Source organism: Carassius gibelio, chromosome A5, assembly GCF_023724105.1.
Source record: "Carassius gibelio isolate Cgi1373 ecotype wild population from Czech Republic chromosome A5, carGib1.2-hapl.c, whole genome shotgun sequence".
NCBI lineage: Eukaryota > Metazoa > Chordata > Actinopteri > Cypriniformes > Cyprinidae > Carassius > Carassius gibelio.
The window spans coordinates 36,422,856-36,443,569 of NC_068375.1; the positions used below are offsets into that span (position 1 = coordinate 36,422,856).

Below are 20,714 nucleotides of genomic sequence, written 5' to 3' on the forward strand. Positions count from 1 at the left end.
AAAGAAAAGAAAACAGAAATTTAATTCTCAAAAATGGCTGAATATCAGTATTAATGCCTGTTCACACCAAGGACAATAATTATAAAGATAACATTTAAGAAATAGTTCTAAAAATCGTTCTCAATATTAAAGAATAGCAGAGTCCACACTACAGCTATAAAGATGAAGGCACAGAGAAATGGTATCATTGGAATCATTTTCAGAACCATTTGTTTTCCAGCTGATGAACGATAAAAACATTAACATCAGAATCAATCCTGCTATAAAGCGAGCTCGAGAATTTTAAGTGGCAGACGAGCGTCTGCTTGGAATAAACAGACGATAATATAGTTATCATTCTTGGTGTGAATGGGCTTGTAGAAATATCAACAATTTCTAGAATCATACTCAATGAATCAATTAAAAAGAAGCAAGAATTACAGAGAACGAGATTCCTTTTAGAAGACAATCTTCAAGAACCAAAAAATAAGAACCAATTTTTTTTTTATAAGATTCCTAAAAAACATAATATGCAATGTGATAATTTTATTTTATTTCTTTAATACAATGTTTGTGGCTTGTCCAGCATTAATCAATAAATAGCATTAAATCATTTTAAAATGAACAGAAGTTCGACGATGATGTCCACTGGCCCTCAATGAATATCAGAGCCAGATAATTTTCTGATAATCAGATATTTTTCATTAATATGAACCAAAAATACTCTTGATAGATACTGAGGATTCAGTCAACAAAGCAGCCTATCCTCCAGCACAGGATTATCAAATATCAAAATTAACATATACAGAAGTTGCAAATCTCACACAACTGACTCTTCACAGACAGAAAATTAAAGAAGCCTCAAATATGCTCTTATCCTTTTTAATCAAGCAAGAAGAAAAACAGCAGCTGTACAGCAGCGTGAGAGGAGAGCTTGTATTTCTATTTATCAGTTGTGTAAAAGCTTAACTGAGAGCTGATTTATTTCGTGGTGGTCCGTGTCGGGCTCTTCTTCAGACTGTCATGTGTTTAAAGCAGGGGCGCCGATCAGCCCTCCGTCCTGCGCCGTGTTGTAAGAGCCACAGGAGCTGCACTTCAGCCCCAACACGTGGAAGGAGACAGTGCAGTGAGCCTGGCAGTCATTGCATATGATCTGTGAACATAAAAACACATGCATTCATAAAGTGTAGCTGACTTGTAAAGGGGAATCTCACAAGAACAGGTCATATTTCACCGTTACATCATCAAAGGAAAAAAGAATACTTCTACATAAATAAAAGCTAACCAAATGAATAAAAGAAACTAGATTTAGGACCATTTATGATTGTGACCAACACTTTTTTGTAATTCCCAATAATTCTATTATTCTAATTTGTGGTCAACAGTAAAAAGCATAATAACTTTGTTTATTATTAAATCAGTATAATTAAAGGTAAATTCTACTGTGAGGAAAAAATATATATATTACATTTATTTAATTAGAATGCAATTTTTATTTCAGAAATAAGAACTGATGAATCAGAGGAAATGTGCTTAACTGTCATGGGGGGGGGGGGGGGGTATGGTCCCACAAGAGGTGTAGTTTTATTTTGCAATATATAAAAAATTATTATAAACATAACGACTATAAATAAAACTACATAATTATAGAACATTTTTTATTACAAATAACAGGTAAGGTTTAAAAAAGCTATTATAAATCATTATATTACCTAAAGCTATTAGAAATCATTTTTGTTCAATGAAATAAAATATAAATATTAGATGAAATGCGCAAATTAAAATGAGGAATGCTTCCAAGTTAAAAACTAAAATAGCTAAAACTGAAAATTTACTGAAAATGAAAGTCAGATAGAAACGATTCATTTTCAATTATGATAAATTAATTCATCATGATCAATGTATCACTTATTATAGTAAAACATCATGCTTTTGGATTTAAATATTGAGCAAAGCATGCAAACAAACGGACGCTTTTATCATGTTTGTTTTGTGATTGCACTAGTTCCAGTGATTTATTTCTTATTGGTTTTGTGATAACTTCTCTTTGTCTGTGAAATGATGGGGTTTTGTGACCTTGCTTCGGAGATGCGTGTAAAGGTTTTAATGAAGCGCAGTGCATCTTGTGGCCCGACGGTGGAAACGCAGCGTTATTTTGGCCTCGGTGCTACAGGTCCGAGGTCATTAGCTCTGCCCGGCCTATCTGAAGCACTGGCTCACACTGGCCCGACAGTGGAAACACAGCTATTCTTCACAGTACAATGACCAAAGTAGATGTAGCCACATCAGATCTGAATCTTTTGCCATTTTTCCTCCGCAGGATATGAGCACATCTCACAGACTCATAAACCAACATTCAATTCTGCTTGTGTCTGCATTGCTCCTCATTTGAATGGTTATTTAGATAAAGTATCTGCTAAATGAATACATGTAAATGATGATGGCTCTGTTACCTTGACCGTAGTGTCCCGGTACTCTGTGGGCATGGGAGACTGGGAAATTTCCTTATCTCTCTCTTCCCAGAACTCCTCCATGTTGAAGACCGAATGCATGCACAGAGGACAGCGGTAAGAACTGCGGGACAGACAACATGACCTAGCCTCAGAACACGGAGCGCAGTGAGGATCAAAACATGTAAACACAGCTCAGAGGGGCAACATGTTCCTGTGCAACAGATGAGTGTGACACTTCTTGAGTCTATGAAGAACTAGCAGCAAGTCATAAGAAATTATTTATGCAACGGTCACAAAAAAAAAACATCATTCCTTACCCAGTTATGCACATGTCCTCAAAGCATGTTCTGCAAGCAACAACAAACATTAAATCACATTCATTTGACGACACACAGATGGTACACACTATGATCTTAAACATACGATTTCAGCATTTTTAATAGAAAATATGTTTCCTAGCATATATACTGAAGATAAATTTAAAAGTGTTTAGGAGCATTTAAATGCAGTTGTGAATCTACCAAAATCTATCATGTTCTATTCATGACTTTTTATCATTGACAGATATTTGTACTTGTTTTAAGCATAAACTCAATTTTTCAAGAGTTTTCAAAACTATACACTTTCGTTCAAAAGTTTGCAATCAGTAAGATTTGTAATGTTTTTTAAAGAAGTCTCTTCTGCTCATCATAGATGCATGTGTTTGAAATTAATTATGAAATATTAAACCTGTGAAATATTATTGCAATTTAAAATAATGTTTTTCTATTTTAATATACTTTTAAATATAATTTATTCCTGTGATGCAAAGCTGAATTTTCATCAGCATCATTACCCCAGTCTTCAATGTCACATGATTCTTCAGGAATCATTCTAAAATGCTTTTTTTTTTTGGAACCTGTGATACTTTTTTTCAGGATTCTTTGATGAATAAAAAGTAAAAAAAAAAGAACAGCATTTATTCAAAATATAAATCTTTTGCAACAATATACACAACCATTCATAAGTTTGGGGTCAGTATTTTTTAATTGTAAATTTTTTTTAAAGAAATGCCTTTATTCAGCAAGGATGTGAGAAATTAATAAAAAGTGATGATGAAGACTTATGTGGTTTAAAAAGATTTCTATTTTAAATAAATGCTGTTCTTTTAAAGTTTACAGTACTAAAAAATTATCACAGGTTCCAATATATACATATATTATTATATTATCATATGCTTATATAATACAAGCGCAACTGTTTCCAACATTAGTAATAAATCAGCATATTGGAAGGATTTCTGAAGGATTTCCACAAAATATTCAGCTTTGATCGGATCAGAAAAATGTATTATATTTTAAAGTATATCGAAATAGAAAACCATTATTTTAAATGGCAATATTTTACAATATCAGTATTTTTATTTTATTTTTTTTTGGTCAAATAAATGCAGCCGTGATGAACTGAAGAGACTACTTTAAAAACAATAAAAAATCTTATGGATCCTAAACATTTAAACAGCAGTGTATATCTTCATTTTTGCATATCAAGTTAATAATATATCTTGATTCATGAATGTTTCAATATTTGTATAGAGGGAAAAAAGAGAGCGAGAAAATATAAGCATGCAATGACTATTAATTTAAGACTTTCTGCTTTGATTTCAGGCACATAAAGGCCTTGATTAGTGGAAGGGTGATTTAAGACATTTTAAGATGCACAAAAACCCAGATTTAACATTTTATGTCAAATAAATGTAGTTAATTGTATCCAAACCGGTAGTTAATATTACTAGTAATAATCAAACACTCACTTGTGTAGCAGATGACCGCAGGGGAGCACATGAGCCCTTATTCTGGACGAATGGATGTCCTCCATACATACAGGACAGTTCTGCCTAGACACATTCTCAACACACTGAAACAGCAGGAACTGATTAATATTTCCCTACTAACTACAAAACAATCAAGCAATGTTCAAGAGTCAGGAAGAGACATTACCTTGTGATTATCTTTTAGATCAGTGGCTAAACATAAATTGCACTTCATACAATGGAAGTATTTCTCTTTCGGGCCAATTCTGAAGGTAACAGAGAAGAAGAAGAAGGTCAATGAGAATCAAATGTATAGCTGCGGTTGAATAATGAAGATGCCTCTAATTTGTACGTTGTTTTGCATGTTTTGTTTATTCATTTGCTAATGCAAACCTGCATATCCCACATAGCTGGCAGTGGTACTGCTTCTTGTCTTTATCAAACAGATGGCAAACGTCACAGTAATACTCCCCGAACTTCACCTCACATTCTTTACATGTCTGCCGAGCCTGAAAAATGAGAAAGCACAGCAGCTTTAAACATTATCAGAGAAATATGCATTAAGAAAAATGTTTGGTGAGATTCATCCAAGCAAAGTCTATTTTAATTTAGAATTTAAATAGCTTAAATATGACTTTACCTCTTGAATAGTATTGCATGCTGCACATCTGACCTCTCGGACCTTAAAGCGGTCCATCTCATGGTTCTCTTCACCATCATGACAGAGTCTGCAAACATAAAACTTCCCACAGCAGGGCGCCTACAGAGAGATAGAGACAGATCACAAACACATAACAATATCAATGCACGTGCAACAGTCCAGTTTACTGCACGAGAACATCACTGCCATCAAACAAAACTCTTTATTTACTTGTCCCTATCGAGCATAGCGTTGAGTCTAAACTAACATATCGAATCCGTTGCCTTTAAGCCAACACTAATTTGATTTGAGTAAAAAAAATAAATCTTATACTGAACATTAAAACCTGTCAATAGGTCTTCAGAGATGTTTATTCCCATAAGTTAGCTAGTATGCTAATTAGAATGGTTTCAATCACACGTCCTCGCGCGACAAAGCCTGCATTTAACCAAATAGCCGAGCTAACTCTTTGATGTCGGCAAGCATGTGCGAAACACAAAGTCTACATGTAACGTGTAAGTACATGTCGCTCACTTTTAACAAACAGCTCCGAGCGTAATGCACACATCCATCTGGCGTGGCGGCCATGTTTCATTTAAAATGATAGATATCTTTATTTAAAAGTCCTTTGACATTCGTGCTTGGGGTCCTCTATCTTTTCTATCGAACTACAAAAGGGAATAAAACAAGTTCTATAAATAATATTAAATATATATGTATTTTTTAACATGAGAAAAAATAATTAATGTAATTTAATAGTATCATAATGAAGCTTTAATTTTACGGTTTTTTATTTTATTTATGAAAACAGAATATTTTGGAAGATACTTAACAATGTCAAGTTAGTATATCTATCGTAATATACTTATAATAATTATAAATATAATTTATTCCTGTGATGCAAAGCTGAATTTTCAGCATCATTATGCCGGTCTTCTGTGATGCTTCAGAAATCATTCTGATATGCTGATTTGTTATCAATAATGTTAGAAACGAAAAGATAAGCGTCCAAGCTTCCGAAAAAAAACATTGCTGGATAAATAACCACACAGAATTTTTAATTTGTTAGACAAGTTAACCAACAAGTTAAACTTAACCAGTTAAGTTTAAAAGTGTTTTAATGCCAATATATTCAGGGCCTAACATTTTAACCTGACTCTATCAGGTCTGAATAGTCTAAAAGGTCAAAAATAAGAGTGATATTATTACTAATATGTCTGTTTTTCATGAAACCCATTTGAGATTCATGAATAATTTTATCTAGTCCTGAATCCGTATTTAAGAGAGTAATGGGTATCCAATTCCAAGTGATCTTTTTCTGTCAGAGAAATTGAGCTTTGTCTCAACTGTGGCTTTTTCTAATTTATACCAGCCAGAAATGTTTTCTGATATATACCAGAGATGTTGATAAAACTTTTTTGTATGTTGCAGAGCTAATTGCAATTCTTCTCTCTTACGGTCACAAGGATTTTCTAAGCCATTATTAATCATTGGAATCAAATTTTGAATATGGTCAGTAAACGATCTGCAGATATCATAATCTTGTCACAAACTGACCACAACTTTGCTTGTTACGAGGACGAAATTTAGGAGAAGGGGTGATCTGCTATCAGATCTGCTCCTACATTAGCCATTTTTAAAAGTTGCTTAAAAATCCACTTCCTCTCTCTAGCCTTTGCGAGTGTAGAAGGTTGACTTTTATTGCTTTTGTGGTTTTGTGTTGTTTTATGATGTGATTTTTCCCTTACCAAAATGTTTTATTAATGTCTGTTTAGCACTTTGGTGCAACTCTTTATTGTTTGAATAGTGCTTTAGAAATAAATGATATTAAATGAATGAAATGACAGTGATTAAAAACATACCCATTATTTCCCTAAATGATTGCTTAATCTGATCTATTGTGAATTTAAGCCCTTAAGAGTCTTAAAGCCACTGAATGAACTTCATGTTATAAAACTAGCTAACATGTTCAGTCAGGCACCACTGTTATGTTATACAAGATTATTTTGTGTATTGGTTTTATCTTGCATCCCGTGACACTTTTATATGGGGGGGTGTTTTGCAATATAAAGAGATATAGGACATAAAATAAAAATAGAATAGTGGAATGGATTATTTCTGAATAAGTGATAATCTAACAGAGGCCACCAGTTACTAAATATTTATTCTTTCATTCTTTTTTTCTTATTTTTTTTTTCCCAAAGGACAATAGATAATTGCAAGGAGAATAATTCATGAACATAATGGCAATATAAGAAGCATATGCCAAAAATGTACCTGCAAAGTTAACAGGAATAATTATCTCAGTAATTAAACTTAACAACACACCTTTTGACAATTGGAAACAATTTTGGTGAATTATTGGCTAATTTGTATGAATTTAGGGGTAGGGTAAGGGCGGACTTTCATGCTTCATTTTTTCTAAGGATCCTATATTACATCGAAATCACATAGTAAAAAATCATATAAAAATCTCCACATTGTTAAATAGGTGGGTTTTCTCAGGAGAACAAGTTGGAACTTAAGGTTTTAAAGTCTTAGTGACCTGGTTACCTTAAGTGACTTTATCTTGCATTAACTGTCCTGCTCTTTCCATTGTTTACAAAGCTAGGTTCATTGAGTAATGGCTGCTGAAAATTCAGCTATATTTGAAAATGTATTCAAATAAAAAACAGTATTTAAATTTGTAACGATATTTCTAAATTTTACTGTTTTTACTTTACTTTCAAATAAATTGATCAAATAAACACTGCATGGTTCATGAATTTTTCATACCTAATAATTTCTTTGTCTGTTTGGGTGCTTGTTTAAATCTAACTATCATTATCCTGTAGTAAATATGGCACTCTATTTCTAACTACTGTGGCTAAAGAGCCTCTTGTTTAGAACAAGTTTATGAATAAGAAAATGGGTGTTTAAGGGGGGTCTTAAACTCATCTGTAACTTGGTAAGAGCATTCATTCATGGACACATGGCAAGCATGCCATTTCAAAGAACTCAAAGCAGACATAACAAACAAGCAAAAGCTTAAAGGATCGTGGCATTTAATTTGAACTCTTAGCTCCTTATAGAGAGCATTAGAGCTCTGGCGCTATCTCCTGCTTGCCTCTTTATACTTAAATAAGGTAGATTTAACATCAGTAAAGCTCTGAGATTTACAGGTGTACGGTACACTAGCTATCCTCCTCGAGGAGGATAGCTGAGGACTGAAAGGATGTTCAACTTTCAGAGAAACAGGAGACAGAGCCTCTTTCCCAACTGCAAACTAGCAACCTCTGAGTCAACAGACGACACTGCTCCGTTCGCTAAACAGTGTTTGTTAAAACAGTGGAGCTCTTTAGGCGAACTACAGACGGATATCTATGAAATCTTCGGTGATGATGAGGAGGTTGAGATGCATTCGGAACCAACACTGTGGTTTGCAAACGCATCACCCAGCAGGAATTGCATGCTTAACCTCAACGTTGGTGGAAAGTCCTACTGTATCACCTACAAAATGGCAGCAAGATACCCACAGAGCAGAATCGGACGTCTTGCAACCTATACAGACCTCAACATGAAGTTGAAACTCTGTGACGACTACATTGTAAAGGACAATGAGTATTTCTTCGACCGAGATCCAGACGTCTTCAACAGCATCTTCAACTTCTACAGGACCGGCGTGCTGTGGATCAAGGATGAGCTTTGTCCGAGGAACTTCTTGGAAGAGATCAATTACTGGGGCGTTCGGATCAAATACTCGCAACGGTGCTGTCGGATCCTCCTTGAGGAGAAACATGATGAGTTGTGCGAACAGCTCAAGGTTCAGAAGGAACTGGAGGAGGAGGTGGAAATCGAAGAAAACGAGGACGCGTTTGATAACATGTTCCTAGGCAAGATGAGACGCTCGATTTGGAGCTTCATGGAGAAACCGTTCTCCTCGATACCAGCTAAACTAATGGCGGTCGCCTCGAGTATGTTTGTGCTGGTGTCACTGGTTACCATGACTTTGACTACGGTAGACGAAATGGAGAACATGGCATCTGCTAACGAGTTTAGCGGAAAGACATATGGAGAGCTTGTAGAGACTCTGTGTATAACCTTCTTCACCTCCGAGTACCTATTGCGTCTAGTTTCAACCCCAGATATGGGTTGCTTTGTTAAGAGCATTCTGAACACGGTTGACCTCATGGCCATCCTGCCGCAGTTTCTCCAATTTGCTCTTGAAAGCATTGAGACCTTTGGTTCTAGGAAACAAACCGCTGACGTGGAGACTGTTGGTCAGGTGAGCAAGGTGGGACAAGTGTTACGAATCATGCGACTCATGCGTATTTTTCGTGTTCTGAAACTGGCGCGTCACTCAACGGGGCTCAGAGCGTTTGGCTTCACGTTGAGGCAGTGCTACCAGCAGGTGGGATGTCTCTTCCTCTTTATCGCCATGGGGATCTTCACATTCTCCGCCATGGTTTATACTGTTGAACACGACGTCCCTCAAACCAAATTCATCAGTATTCCACATTCTTGGTGGTGGGCATCTGTAAGTAAACTTTATTTCTATTTATCATGCAGATATGATATAATTGGTGTTGAATTTAGTTGAATTGCTTACTCTCATGTCTTTTAAAACCAGAATTACTTTCTTTTTTTCTGTGGAAAATAGAAAAGGAGATATTTAAAGAGTGGTGGGTTCTGGAAGTAAAATACCAATCCTTTTCTCTGTAGGGGAATTGGTTTTGAAAGACTTACTGTGAGCTCCACGGTTGTTTAATTGACAGTGTATGCTAATGTTTAAGCGATCAGTATAGATTATTCCAACAAATTTTATAACTTCATTTTATATTACATATAATCATGTTTAAGAGTGGAATTCCTCATGGAAAACTACATTACCCATAATTCTGTAGATAAATCTCTAGCAATCAGAATGGTACCAAGCAAATTGTACCAAAAGAATTGGCCTCTCATGAAGCATTGCGTTTGACATAATTAGGTCAGTATCCCTAAGCTCTAAAATTACTTAAGCATTTGTATGAATAATATGTATATTTAGCAATAGATATGTGACCCTGGACCACAAAACCAGTCTTAAGTGTCATTTTTTTATATTTATTTAAATTTATAAACAATCTGAAAGCTGAATAAATAAGCTTTCCATTGATATATGGTTTGATCTGAATATTTGGTCGAGATACAACTATTTGAATATCTGGAGTCTGAGGGTGCAAAAAAATTTAAATACTGAGAAAATCGCCTTTAAGTTATTAGCAATGCATATTACTAATCAAAAATTAAGTTTTGATATATTTACGGTAGGGAATGTACAAAATATCTTCATGGAACATGATTTTTAGTCAATATCCTAATGATTTTTTTGCATAAAAGAAACTTTGACCCATACATGTTTGATACAACGTCTCTAAACAAATTGCTCTTTTCCATAACAGTGAAAGTTAATGGGGAAGTTTCAAGTTTCTCTCACAAAGCTACTATACATCTTCAGAATTGCTTTACCACTTATGGTCTCCATGCACTTTCACATAAGGTTGGGTGAATGATGAGAGAATTATAATTTTTATCACTTTACCAATATTTTCTCGTTCCAGGTTAGCATCTCTACTGTAGGATATGGTGACATGTATCCAGAGACCCTTTTGGGGCGGCTATTTGCCTTTGCCTGCATTTCCTTTGGGATCATTTTGAATGGCCTTCCTATCTCCATGCTCTTTAATAAGTTCTCTGATTACTATGCCAAACTGAAGTCTCATGAATATACTTCCAACATGAAGAACAGAGGGAAGGTTAACTTCATCCTGAGAGCCAAGAAGAAACTCACAGTGTGTGGCTGCATTGAAACTAATGACACTAATGTTTTGTAGAGACTAATGCAATCGATTGAATCTTGTCTGAATGAGATCAGTTTCTTAAAAGCCTCTTATGTAAAAGTGCCAAGTGAAATTTTAAAACACAAGTAATAAATAACACAGATTTAAAATATCAAGTGGTACATACTTACAGTCTGTTATTCCTCACATCTTGTTCCTGGTGATTTATCAATTGTTTAGTTTTCATGACATGTATAATTCTTTGACAATAAAGTTATACTACAGCATTATAGTAGCCTACATTTTAATGTTTGGACATCATGTTTTTTCTTAATTTTTATCTCACATTTAGCCACAATACACTGATGCTAGCCTGCATTATCTTCACAGTTAACGTTCTACTGTACCTTACCTGGCCTTTTGAGTTTGACCTGACTGAACAAAAATAGAAGATTAATCTAATTTATAGAGTTCCCATGACGTGTCCATACTGAATTAACACTGTATTTAGCAACCAAAAACCCAGCGATTCCTTGTTTGTTATTTGTTTTTGAGACCATACAAGTCATTTTCAGTTTATTTTTCACAACACTTCTTGTTCCAAAGGTATGGAGTCAAATTAATGCCACATATATTTGCAAAATAATTTAAGTTTTGAAAAGGAAAATGAAAGTATTCAGAAAGAAAACAATGTGCTTTTTTCAAACAAAAATAATGAATTGAAAAAGAAATGAAGTATTGTGAGAAAAAAGTTTTGCAAACAAAAATAAATAATTGCAAAAAAAAAAAAATGAAACAAAAGTAATGATTTTGTAACATATTCACCATAGCCAAAGCTACTAATTTATATGCAAAGCTGCTTTTATTTTAGTCAAGTGTGAGTTTGCAATACCTTTTTTTTCCCTTTGTGCTTCACTTTCATGTGCATTACACTTTCTGGCAATAGGTGTGTTCAACTTGAAGCGATGTTGCACAGACCATTTGTCATATGACATCAAATTTTTGTCATCAGCCTGAGAAGCAGATCACAACTGATCAAGGCACCTGCCCCTCCGGATTCCATCGCGGAGGCAGCAGGCTCCGGCCCCCTGGCGAACGGCGCCGACTCCTCCGCTCCCTCACGGACGGCAGCCGCCCCTCCATATCGTGGGCGGCCGGCAGCGAGCTCGCCCGTCCCCGGCAACTCGCTCCAGCCCACCGCCTCGAGCGTCCCTGGCGGCACATACCTCGCCAGCTCGAGGGCACCGCGGATTCACCACAGCGGCGAGGGATCTTCAGCAGCCCGTCCCTCCTTCTCCCGGGCTTCGGCACCACTGTAACGATATTGAAACTCCATATACACCGGGATGAAGGAGGCGGGAACGGCGCACAATCAAAACATTTTAATATTTAAAAATAAAATTTTTTTTTGGAAAGGTCCCTTTAGGGGCTCCCTATTTTGCTTTCATTTATATTTTGCAATTATTTATTTTTGTTTGCAAAAAGCACATTTATATATTCTCAATCCTTTCATTTTCTTTCCCAAAACATTATTTTCTTTTGCATTACTGAGATTCTTTTGCGAATATATAGTTCAAAATATTGACAAGAAACTCCCAAGATGTTTTGTATCATAAACGAGGAAGAAACCTTAGTTGGGACCTGGGAGGGACATCCTAGATCAGTGGTTTAGACCTAAAAGAAACTTCCTGTAATACGTCCCCAGGCCTGTAGGGGCGCCACTGTGACGTCACTGAGCGCTGATAAGCGTCACTTCTTCTTCTCGTGGTGCTTACGCTTCTCTGACCTCTGCAGACCGAGCGCGGTCCTAAACGCAAGGAAATGTCTCCTCCAATGCAAGTCTCACCGCTGATTAAGGTTTGTATTCATAAATCCATTATTCAGGATGTTTATGACTGAGATTAAACGGAGAAAGGCGTCTCTTTCCCTCATTTCTGTCGTGCTTCTCTCCGAGGTCAGAGCGGACTGTGATGTGTTGACATGGCCTGCATGCTGAAAGTCAAGATATTTCTTAGATTTCTTGTTAATAAGACAGAATTATGGATATTAATTCGATTTATTTTGTCTTTCAGACAGCCAGATGGTCTGCATTGCTCGTTGGTATTCTCTACGGAAAGCGCAGATATGGTAAAAACAGAAAGTTCTTCTGAAATATTGTGACTGGTGTTCAAAAGACGTTCTGTGGACGTGTTAAAAAATATGTTCTAACAGACAATATTTTACACAAACACACACACTTTTTTTTGCAGGTGGCTTATGGAGGTCACATTGATTTGTTTAAAGGTTCATTAACACAACTATAAAGTGCATGTTTCTGTAGTAATGCACTACATATAATAATAGTGTATTTAATTTTTAGAGAAATTAAATGAAAGAAAATTGTTGGTTAAAATAAGGAAGATTGTTTCCACTATGGAACAAAAAGTAAAAAAAAAAAAAAAAAATGGCGCAACTTTTTTTTAACCTCAGAATTGCAAGAATGTATTTTTTATTATTATCATTTATTCCATGTCTGGAAAAAATAACAGTTTCCAGATGTAACCTCAGAATTCCAACGAAAAAAGTAATCTGTAATTACAATTTTTTTTTTTTTTTAATTCCATGGTGGAAAGAAGGTTCTAACTAAAAATGCTGCTATATCTGTTGTTGAAAGTCTCCAAAAAACAATCTATACTCAAAGACCTTGCATTTTAGTTAAAAGTTTTTTCTTTATGCTCCAGATAATCTGAAACCAATTGCGGAGGAGGAGAGGAGAATAGAAGAGGAAGAGAAGAAGGTACGAGAGGAGAAGGAACGCATTGCTAAGCAGCTAGCAGAAGGTGAGGTTTTCTCTTGACATTTAAATAGTGTGACTCTTCTGCAAATTGATGAGTACTGACTCTAAATATTTTTATCCAACAGCTAATGAAGACACAATCTTGAAGTGAGCTGCTCTAAACGACATCTGTATAATTTCTGTTGTAAAGATCGTAGAGTAATGCTTGTGTTCTGCCACTTTGGTTTTACAGTGCCCTTTTCACACCTTTCACTGTTTTCAAATAGATCATGTCCGATTAATGCCTCATTGTGTTAAATAATTACTGAATACATGAAAATGTGTATAAATTTCCTCCGATCTGACTCTGTTTCTTCTTTCATTGAAGAATCTCTGATTATAATGCGATGCAGAAGATGTAAAGCTTGCAATGTAATGTTGAAAATACACTGAATCATAGTTCCACTTCGGTAAACATCCACACCAATATTTATTAATAAAAAGAAATCGGGATTAACAGTTTATGTCATTTTGAATGTCCAGGTAGTTCAAAGTCTGATGGCAGCATTTAATATTACATTTTTACAAGGAAATACTGTAAATAAAATTTAAAGTTGTTGTTCAAAAATTCATCATTCATCTTTTTTTTTTTTTTTTTTTTTTATCTCAGATATACCTGTGGATTGTCCTGTGTGCATGATGAATACAAATATTGCAAACAGAGGCTGTGTAGACTTAAAATAGTTGTGTAAATTATTGCAGCATCAGATAAACAGTCCAAAATTAACTGTGTTCAGACAATTTGCATGTTGGCCAAACCAATGCACCCATTCACTGCAGAGAATCCATTGGTGAGCAAGGGATGTAATGCTACATTTCCCCAAATACATTCAGATAAAGAAACAAACTCCTCTACATCCCAGGTGACCTGAGGATGAGTACGATTTCAGCAAATTGTCTTTTTTGGGCGAACTATTCCCTTGTAATTCTAGATCCCAAGAAACAAATAGTCAGTCACATATATCCAAACCTCTGATTGGTAATGTAACCTTTTGGTGCAACATGCATCTAAAATGAGATGGCTGTAATGTTAATGCTATGTCATATTAGCACTAACCTGGTTGGGCCCTTCCTTAGACTGAGCACAAACATGTACAAGCAGCACTGAGGGGACAGAAAGGGTTGCCTTCAGTGTCAGAGAGCCATCGGATGGGACCGGAAGAGGCCCATCAATCTGGATCCTATAGCATACACATTAAAGATGTCATGATATGAAAAAAAATATTTTTCTAGTTGTTTTGTAGATACTCATTCAATCTATGTTGAACAAATACAACAACTCATGATCTTATTAACATAGACACCCAGGGCCGTTGCAAGGGGGGTGCGAGTTAGAATTATGAAATCAAAATACAGAATTACTAAATATAAATTCAGAATTTGTTTGATATAAACTCTGAATTCTGAGAAATTTGTTAGAAAAACAAAATATGAACTCAATTGCAAGATATAAATTTAGAATTCTGAGAAAAAGTTCAGAATTTTGAGAAAGTCCTAATTGTAAAATATAAATTAGCAATATAGGGAAGAAGGTGCAAATACCTGTCTATTTTTTATTTTTATTCAATCTAGGTCAGGACTCAATTAAATGTGATACACACTCACCTAAAGGATTATAAGGAACACCATACTAGTACTGTGTTTAACCCCCTTTCACCTTCAGAACTGCCTTAATTCTACGTGGCATTGATTCAACAAGGTGCTGAAAGCATTCCTTCAGTTCTTCTTTCAGTTAAGTACAAATTAATTACATGTGTCTATTTCATCCCTCAGCATGGTACAACAAAATTGTTGAGTTATATTTAACATAATATGAACATAAAAAAGCTGCAATTACAGGGCTTGAGTTTGTGGTGCTCGCATGTCAGGGTCCCATGGGGTCTCAAGACACTTTTCAAAAGTTGGACAACTTTGACTATTATTAACTTGAGATGGCATCTTAAGAAATGCAGCACTCGTGGCAGGATGCATCAAAATAAATAAATAAAGTTGTGGTGGTTTGGCTCATTCCAACAAAGCAAAGGCTGTATTTCCCTGCACACACATGAACAAATGCAGTCAGAACTTCTGCAGCTTTGTGGTAAAGATCCAGATTATTAAACAAAATGTTCAAAAAAGGAAATGAACTAAGAAAAAATAATCGTATATGTAATCTTTTGCAAAATCATAATCTTAAAGAAATGTTCTTCTTTAGAAATGTTGGCCCATATTGATAGGATAGCATCTTGCAGTTGATGGAGATTTGTGGGATGCACATCCAGGGCACGAAGCTCCGTTCCAGCACATCCCAAAGATGTTCTATTGGGTTGAGATCTGGTGACTGTTGGGGCCATTTTAGTTCAGTGAACTCATCGTCATGTTAAAGAAACCAATCTGAAATGATTCAAATTTTGTGACATGGTGCATTATCCTTCTGGAAGTAACCATCAGAGGATGGGTACATGGTGGTCATAAAGGGATGGACATGGTCAGAAACAATACTCAGGTAGGCCGTGGCATTTAAACAATGCCCAATTTGCACTAAGGGGCCTAAAGTCTGCCAAGAAAACATCCCCCACACCATTACACCACCACCACCAGCAGCCAGCACAGTGGTAACAAGGCATGATGGATCCATGTTCTCATTCGGTTTACGTCTCAACAGAAATCCAGACCAGGCAACATTTTTCCAGTCTTCAACTTTCCAATTTTGGTGAGCTCGTGCAAATTGTAGTCTCTTTTTCCTATTTGTAGCGGAGATGAGTGGTACCCGGTGGGGTCTTCTGCTGTTGTAGCCCATCCGCCTCAAGGTTGTGTGTGTTGTGGCTTCACAAATTCTTTGCTGCATACCTGGGTTGTAACGAGTGGTTATTTCAGTCAAAGTTGCTCTTCTATCAGCTTGAATCAGTCAGCCCATTCTCCTCTGACCTCTAGCATCAACAAGGCATTTTCTCCCACAGGACTGACACACACTGGATGTTTTTGCCTTTTCACACCATTTTTTGTAAACCCTAGAAATGGTTGTGCGTGAAAATCCCAGTAACTGAGCAGATTGTGAAATACTCAGACCGGCCCGTCTGGCACCAACAACCATGCCACGCTCAAAATTGCTTAAATCACCTTTCTTTCCAATTCTGACATTCAGTTTGGAGTTCAGAAGATTGTCTTGACCAGGACCACGTCCCTAAATGCATTGAAGCAACTGCCATGTGATTGGTTGATTAGATAATTGCATTAATGAGAAATTGAACAGGTGAGTGTATTTGCATTTTATTATCACTATAACCCTGATGCACTCTTGAGAAATAAAAGGAGTCTTCCGGACCCCCAAGACTCAAGAGTGGACTCGCTGCACGAAGGCCCTCAGAGCGGGCCTCATAATAGTTCATAAACCCCTGGACGAGTGGAGACAGACAAATACACATTCACAACATTGAGGCTGGTGGCTTGCCCGCAGCACAACTAATTCTTCCATGTGGTAACATTGAATTAAAACTGTCAGACACTTTCCTGTTTTGTCTGCACCACAAAAGTGTGTTTGAGAACACCATGTGCAGGAAGACAACACAAAAACATGGCATCTGCCAGCAACACAAGCACTACTATACAAATGGCAACGTTTTCACAGATGGACATGCAGTTAATAAAACAGCTTGTGTGGTTGTCTCCATCCAATCAGTGTTATTGATCTTATAAATATGCAAATCAGAATTAAAAACTAGCTACTATACCAGTCAGTTAGTTTTTAGTCTGCAAGGATGCAAAACAGATAACATTTAAGATACGTTCTAGAATCTTATACTAGACAGTAATAGAATGTTACAAAAGGTTTCAATTTCAAATACATGCTGTTGTTTTGAACTTTCTATTCCAAAAAATTTTTTTTTATGTTTTCCAAAAGGATATTAAGCTGCACAACTTTTCAACACAAAAATTAAAATAAAAATACAGCAAATCAGTATATATGAATGATATCTGAAGGATCATGTGACACTGAAGACTGGAGTAATTCAGCTTTTTGATCACAAGAATCAAATACATTTTACAGTACACTATATACAAATAGAAAATATATATATATTTAGTGAATACAGTTAGTGGTTTAACTGTATTTTTGATCAAATAAATGCAAACTTCACATTTAACACTTCCACAAAACTTCATATATACATGTTTGCCCAACATACAGACATAAGCATGGACCCTAGTTCAGTTAAGTACAAATTAATTACATGTGTCTATTTCATCCCTCAGCATGGTACAACAAAATTGTTGAGTTCTATTTAACATAATATGAACATAAAAAAGCTGCAATTACAGGGCTTGAGTTTGTGGTGCTCGCATGTCAGGGTCCCATGGGGTCTCAAGACACTTTTCAAATGTTGGACAACTTTGACTATTATTAACTTGAGATGGCATTTTAAAAAATGCAGCACTCGTCGCAGGATGCATAAAAAAAAAAAAATATTATAATAATAATTGTTGCTTTTAGTCGATATGGAAAAAAGTTATAAACAGAATCTGACTGTAAGATCAACGTTGAGCTGTTGGTGGTGCTGGATGGTTTGAGACCACTAATAAAATCAATTTAAATTGATTGAGAAAGATTGACAGGACTATGGCTCAGATAACAACAGATTATTTTTAGACTGTACCATTGACAAAGTGATGTTGCCAAAGTCTTGGTGGTTCGGCTCATTCCGACAAAGCAAAGGCTGTATTTCCCTGCACACACATGAACAAATGCAGTCAGAACTTCTGCAGCTTTGTGGTAAAGATCCAGATTATTAAACAAAATGTTCAAAAAAGGAAATGAACTAAGAAAAAATAATCGTATATGTAATCTTTTGCAAAATCATAATCTTAAATAGCACTGAAAGGTCACACAACAATTTTTTACATTGATATATGTAAATGCATATTAATATTCATATTCACATCTGCAAATTGGAATGATTTTTGAAGTATCATGTGACAAGACTGGAGTAATGATGCTGAAATTCAGCTTTGCATCACAGGAATAAATTACATTTTAAAATATATTCAAATAGAAACTTATTTTAAATTATAATAATATTCCACAATATTACTGTATTTTTGATCATATAAATGTAGCCATTGTCAGTATTTTCTTTTAAAACACACACACACACATGTAACACATTAAATAATATCTTATGGAAATAGCACTGCTTGCAATGTTTAACCACAATCAAAGAAAAACTGAGTGAGATGCATATGCATATTAATATCAATCTTGATATCTGAATAACATGTGCAAAGTATATTTTAATATTTCACATTTACCAGATAAAAGAAGAGAAAGAGTGTCTGTGGTAATATGGTGTAACTGAGTGCATCAGTGTGTGGCTTTGCTTGGCTGCAAAAACAAAAGACAAGAGTGCAAGTGATTTTTACTCACTAAAGCAATCACACAGACACTTGACACTTCCAGATGTCACTAATAAAACATTACCAGAGGCCACGGCTCAAATTTTTGATTTTGCTAATATTTTTTCCTGAAGAAAGACGCATAGTGATGAAAGCCAAAATATTTAATATCACAGATACATTTACTAAATAATCCACTCTTTTGTAGAGGGGGGTTTTCACCTGAGATTTAGAGCCATATTACAGGGCGTTAAAAATGACTTCAGAAAGGTGCCAGCATCATGATGTTATTTTTACTCAGAGATTGGTAGGTCTGTTAGGAAAATCAGTTGACTTTAGCAATCTTTGTTGCATCATGTACCAATACTGATCATTCAAAAATGGGGAAAGAGCACCTTTCAAGTTTTTTCTCCAATGTTTGCATGTCTGTTACTTACATAACATTTACATTTATTGCTATATATGTCAGAGGTCGCACGCCTCTGGAGAAACTAGGGGTTAAGTGTCTTGCTCAGGGACACATTGGTGTCTCACAGTGGATTCGAACCCGGGTCTCTCACACCAAAGGCATTTGTCTTAACCACTGCGCTAACAGTAACAGTATTCAAGATATCTTTATGCTCTTTTACAAACTGGGTCTTAACAAACTTTCCTTTTGTCATCTTCATTTGGTTCACTTCCAGATATTGGAATTTCAATATTGCTCCAGGAATAAATTGCTCAATTGTACACATTTTCACACACTTTGCATAAATATAATACTTATTTTCTTTTAAAGAGGAACGTCTGAAGAACAAACAATGTTGAAATTAGAAAAGTATCTTTGTTTCCTTCGGTTAAAACAATAACTGCATTGAACATAACTGTCTGAGTGCCATAAGTATTATTTTCCCAAAGTTTGCATGCCTATAAATTAAGAAGTATTAAAATATATCACACTATGATTTTAGATTCTAGTTCTTAATAAACTTTTCTTTTGTAGTTTTCATTTTCAAGGCTCTACATCACTCAGATCCAGAGATATGGGGACCTCAATGAGGCTCCATATTCAGATTGTTGAATAATAACTTATAAAATCAAATGTTGCTCACTTTGTACATAACGATACTTACTTTTTATTGCTATAAAATTCTGAAATCTGGTTGATTTGACTTGGAATGACCCAAAACGTATTATGGTATTACCACACTTTTATTTTATTTTTTATTTTTTTGAATAAGGTAACATACTTTACAGTAGTTCAAGCATGTACCATAATACTAATCTATTATAGTACTGCTATTTTGTAAAATTTTATGGTATATATACACATGTACTAAACTATGGTATTCTTTACTTTGGAGTATCATGTAAACACTGCGATATATGAATATGTAATCATGCATCACGTTATGTTTTCCCTAAAACAGTACCATGATGCAGTGATTATATCAGAAGGTAATACCATGGTAATGAAATTCACATACCATGGTATTTACATGCACTTCCAATGTTGAAATGGTTTCATAAGGTATCTAATAAAACAATAGCTGTACCATGGTATGGAGTAAGGGGGTGTTTACAACACTACAATTGGATCCTACCAGAATCCAGTGCTTCCCCAAAAGTGCTTCAGGTTTTGTAGTTGCTTGTCAACATTCACTGATGAAGATATAAAAGACTGAATATTTTTACTGTATTTTTGTTCGAGTAATTGTAGCCTGGGTGTGAAAAAGAAACTTAATTAAAAAATATGAAAAACATTTAAATTGTAGTGCATTATATGCTTCTACTATTATTTTGACTCCCCTTTGCAATTCACCCTTAAAATGCAAACTACATATAATAAAGGCTATAACATTCTATTTGAATAAACAATCAAAAA

General features: G+C 35.3%; 2 protein-coding genes and 1 long non-coding RNA gene across 4 annotated transcripts; 2 read left to right on the forward strand and 1 right to left on the reverse strand.

The window, feature by feature from the left end:
- On the reverse strand, positions 1-5,516 carry LOC128014565 (RING finger and CHY zinc finger domain-containing protein 1). Of its 2 annotated transcripts, none has more exons than XM_052598231.1 (8): positions 5,399-5,516; positions 4,865-4,984; positions 4,618-4,733; positions 4,412-4,490; positions 4,225-4,328; positions 2,750-2,779; positions 2,433-2,553; positions 1-1,132 (listed from the first exon to the last, which is right to left on the reverse strand). In XM_052598231.1, exons 1-8 carry the CDS (start codon positions 5,450-5,452, stop codon positions 1,001-1,003), a joined length of 756 nt encoding a protein of 251 aa, XP_052454191.1. In that variant the 5' UTR covers positions 5,453-5,516; the 3' UTR covers positions 1-1,000. The 2 variants fall into 2 exon arrangements, with proteins under 2 accessions (XP_052454191.1, XP_052454199.1); XM_052598239.1 differs by lacking the exon at positions 5,399-5,516 and adding an exon at positions 5,203-5,332.
- Positions 5,517-8,017: 2,501 nt separating this feature from the next.
- Positions 8,018-10,908, forward strand: LOC127988101 (potassium voltage-gated channel subfamily V member 2-like). The gene is made up of 2 exons (XM_052590647.1): positions 8,018-9,380; positions 10,447-10,908. The coding sequence occupies exons 1-2, from the start codon at positions 8,079-8,081 to the stop codon at positions 10,717-10,719; spliced, it is 1,575 nt and encodes a 524-aa protein (XP_052446607.1). The 5' UTR covers positions 8,018-8,078; the 3' UTR covers positions 10,720-10,908.
- A 1,502-nt stretch (positions 10,909-12,410) lies between these two features.
- Positions 12,411-13,939, forward strand: LOC128014584 (uncharacterized). Its single transcript, XR_008183583.1, has 4 exons — positions 12,411-12,522; positions 12,738-12,792; positions 13,386-13,484; positions 13,567-13,939. It is a non-coding gene; the product is annotated as an uncharacterized LOC128014584 (long non-coding RNA).
- The last annotated feature ends 6,775 nt before the right edge of the window (positions 13,940-20,714 follow it).

Excerpts from the sequence above, each read along its gene's own strand:
- LOC128014565 (XM_052598231.1), bottom strand. The coding sequence starts at position 5,452 with ATGGCCGCCACGCCAGATGGATGTGTGCATTACGCTCGGAGCTGTTTG. Across the intron at positions 4,734-4,864 it reads CATGCAATACTATTCAAGAG|GCTCGGCAGACATGTAAAGA; the intron begins GTAAAGTCATAT and ends CTCATTTTTCAG. Across the intron at positions 1,133-2,432 it reads ACCGGGACACTACGGTCAAG|ATCATATGCAATGACTGCCA; the intron begins GTAACAGAGCCA and ends TTATGTTCACAG.
- LOC127988101 (XM_052590647.1), top strand. The coding sequence starts at position 8,079 with ATGTTCAACTTTCAGAGAAACAGGAGACAGAGCCTCTTTCCCAACTGC. Across the intron at positions 9,381-10,446 it reads ATTCTTGGTGGTGGGCATCT|GTTAGCATCTCTACTGTAGG; the intron begins GTAAGTAAACTT and ends TTCTCGTTCCAG.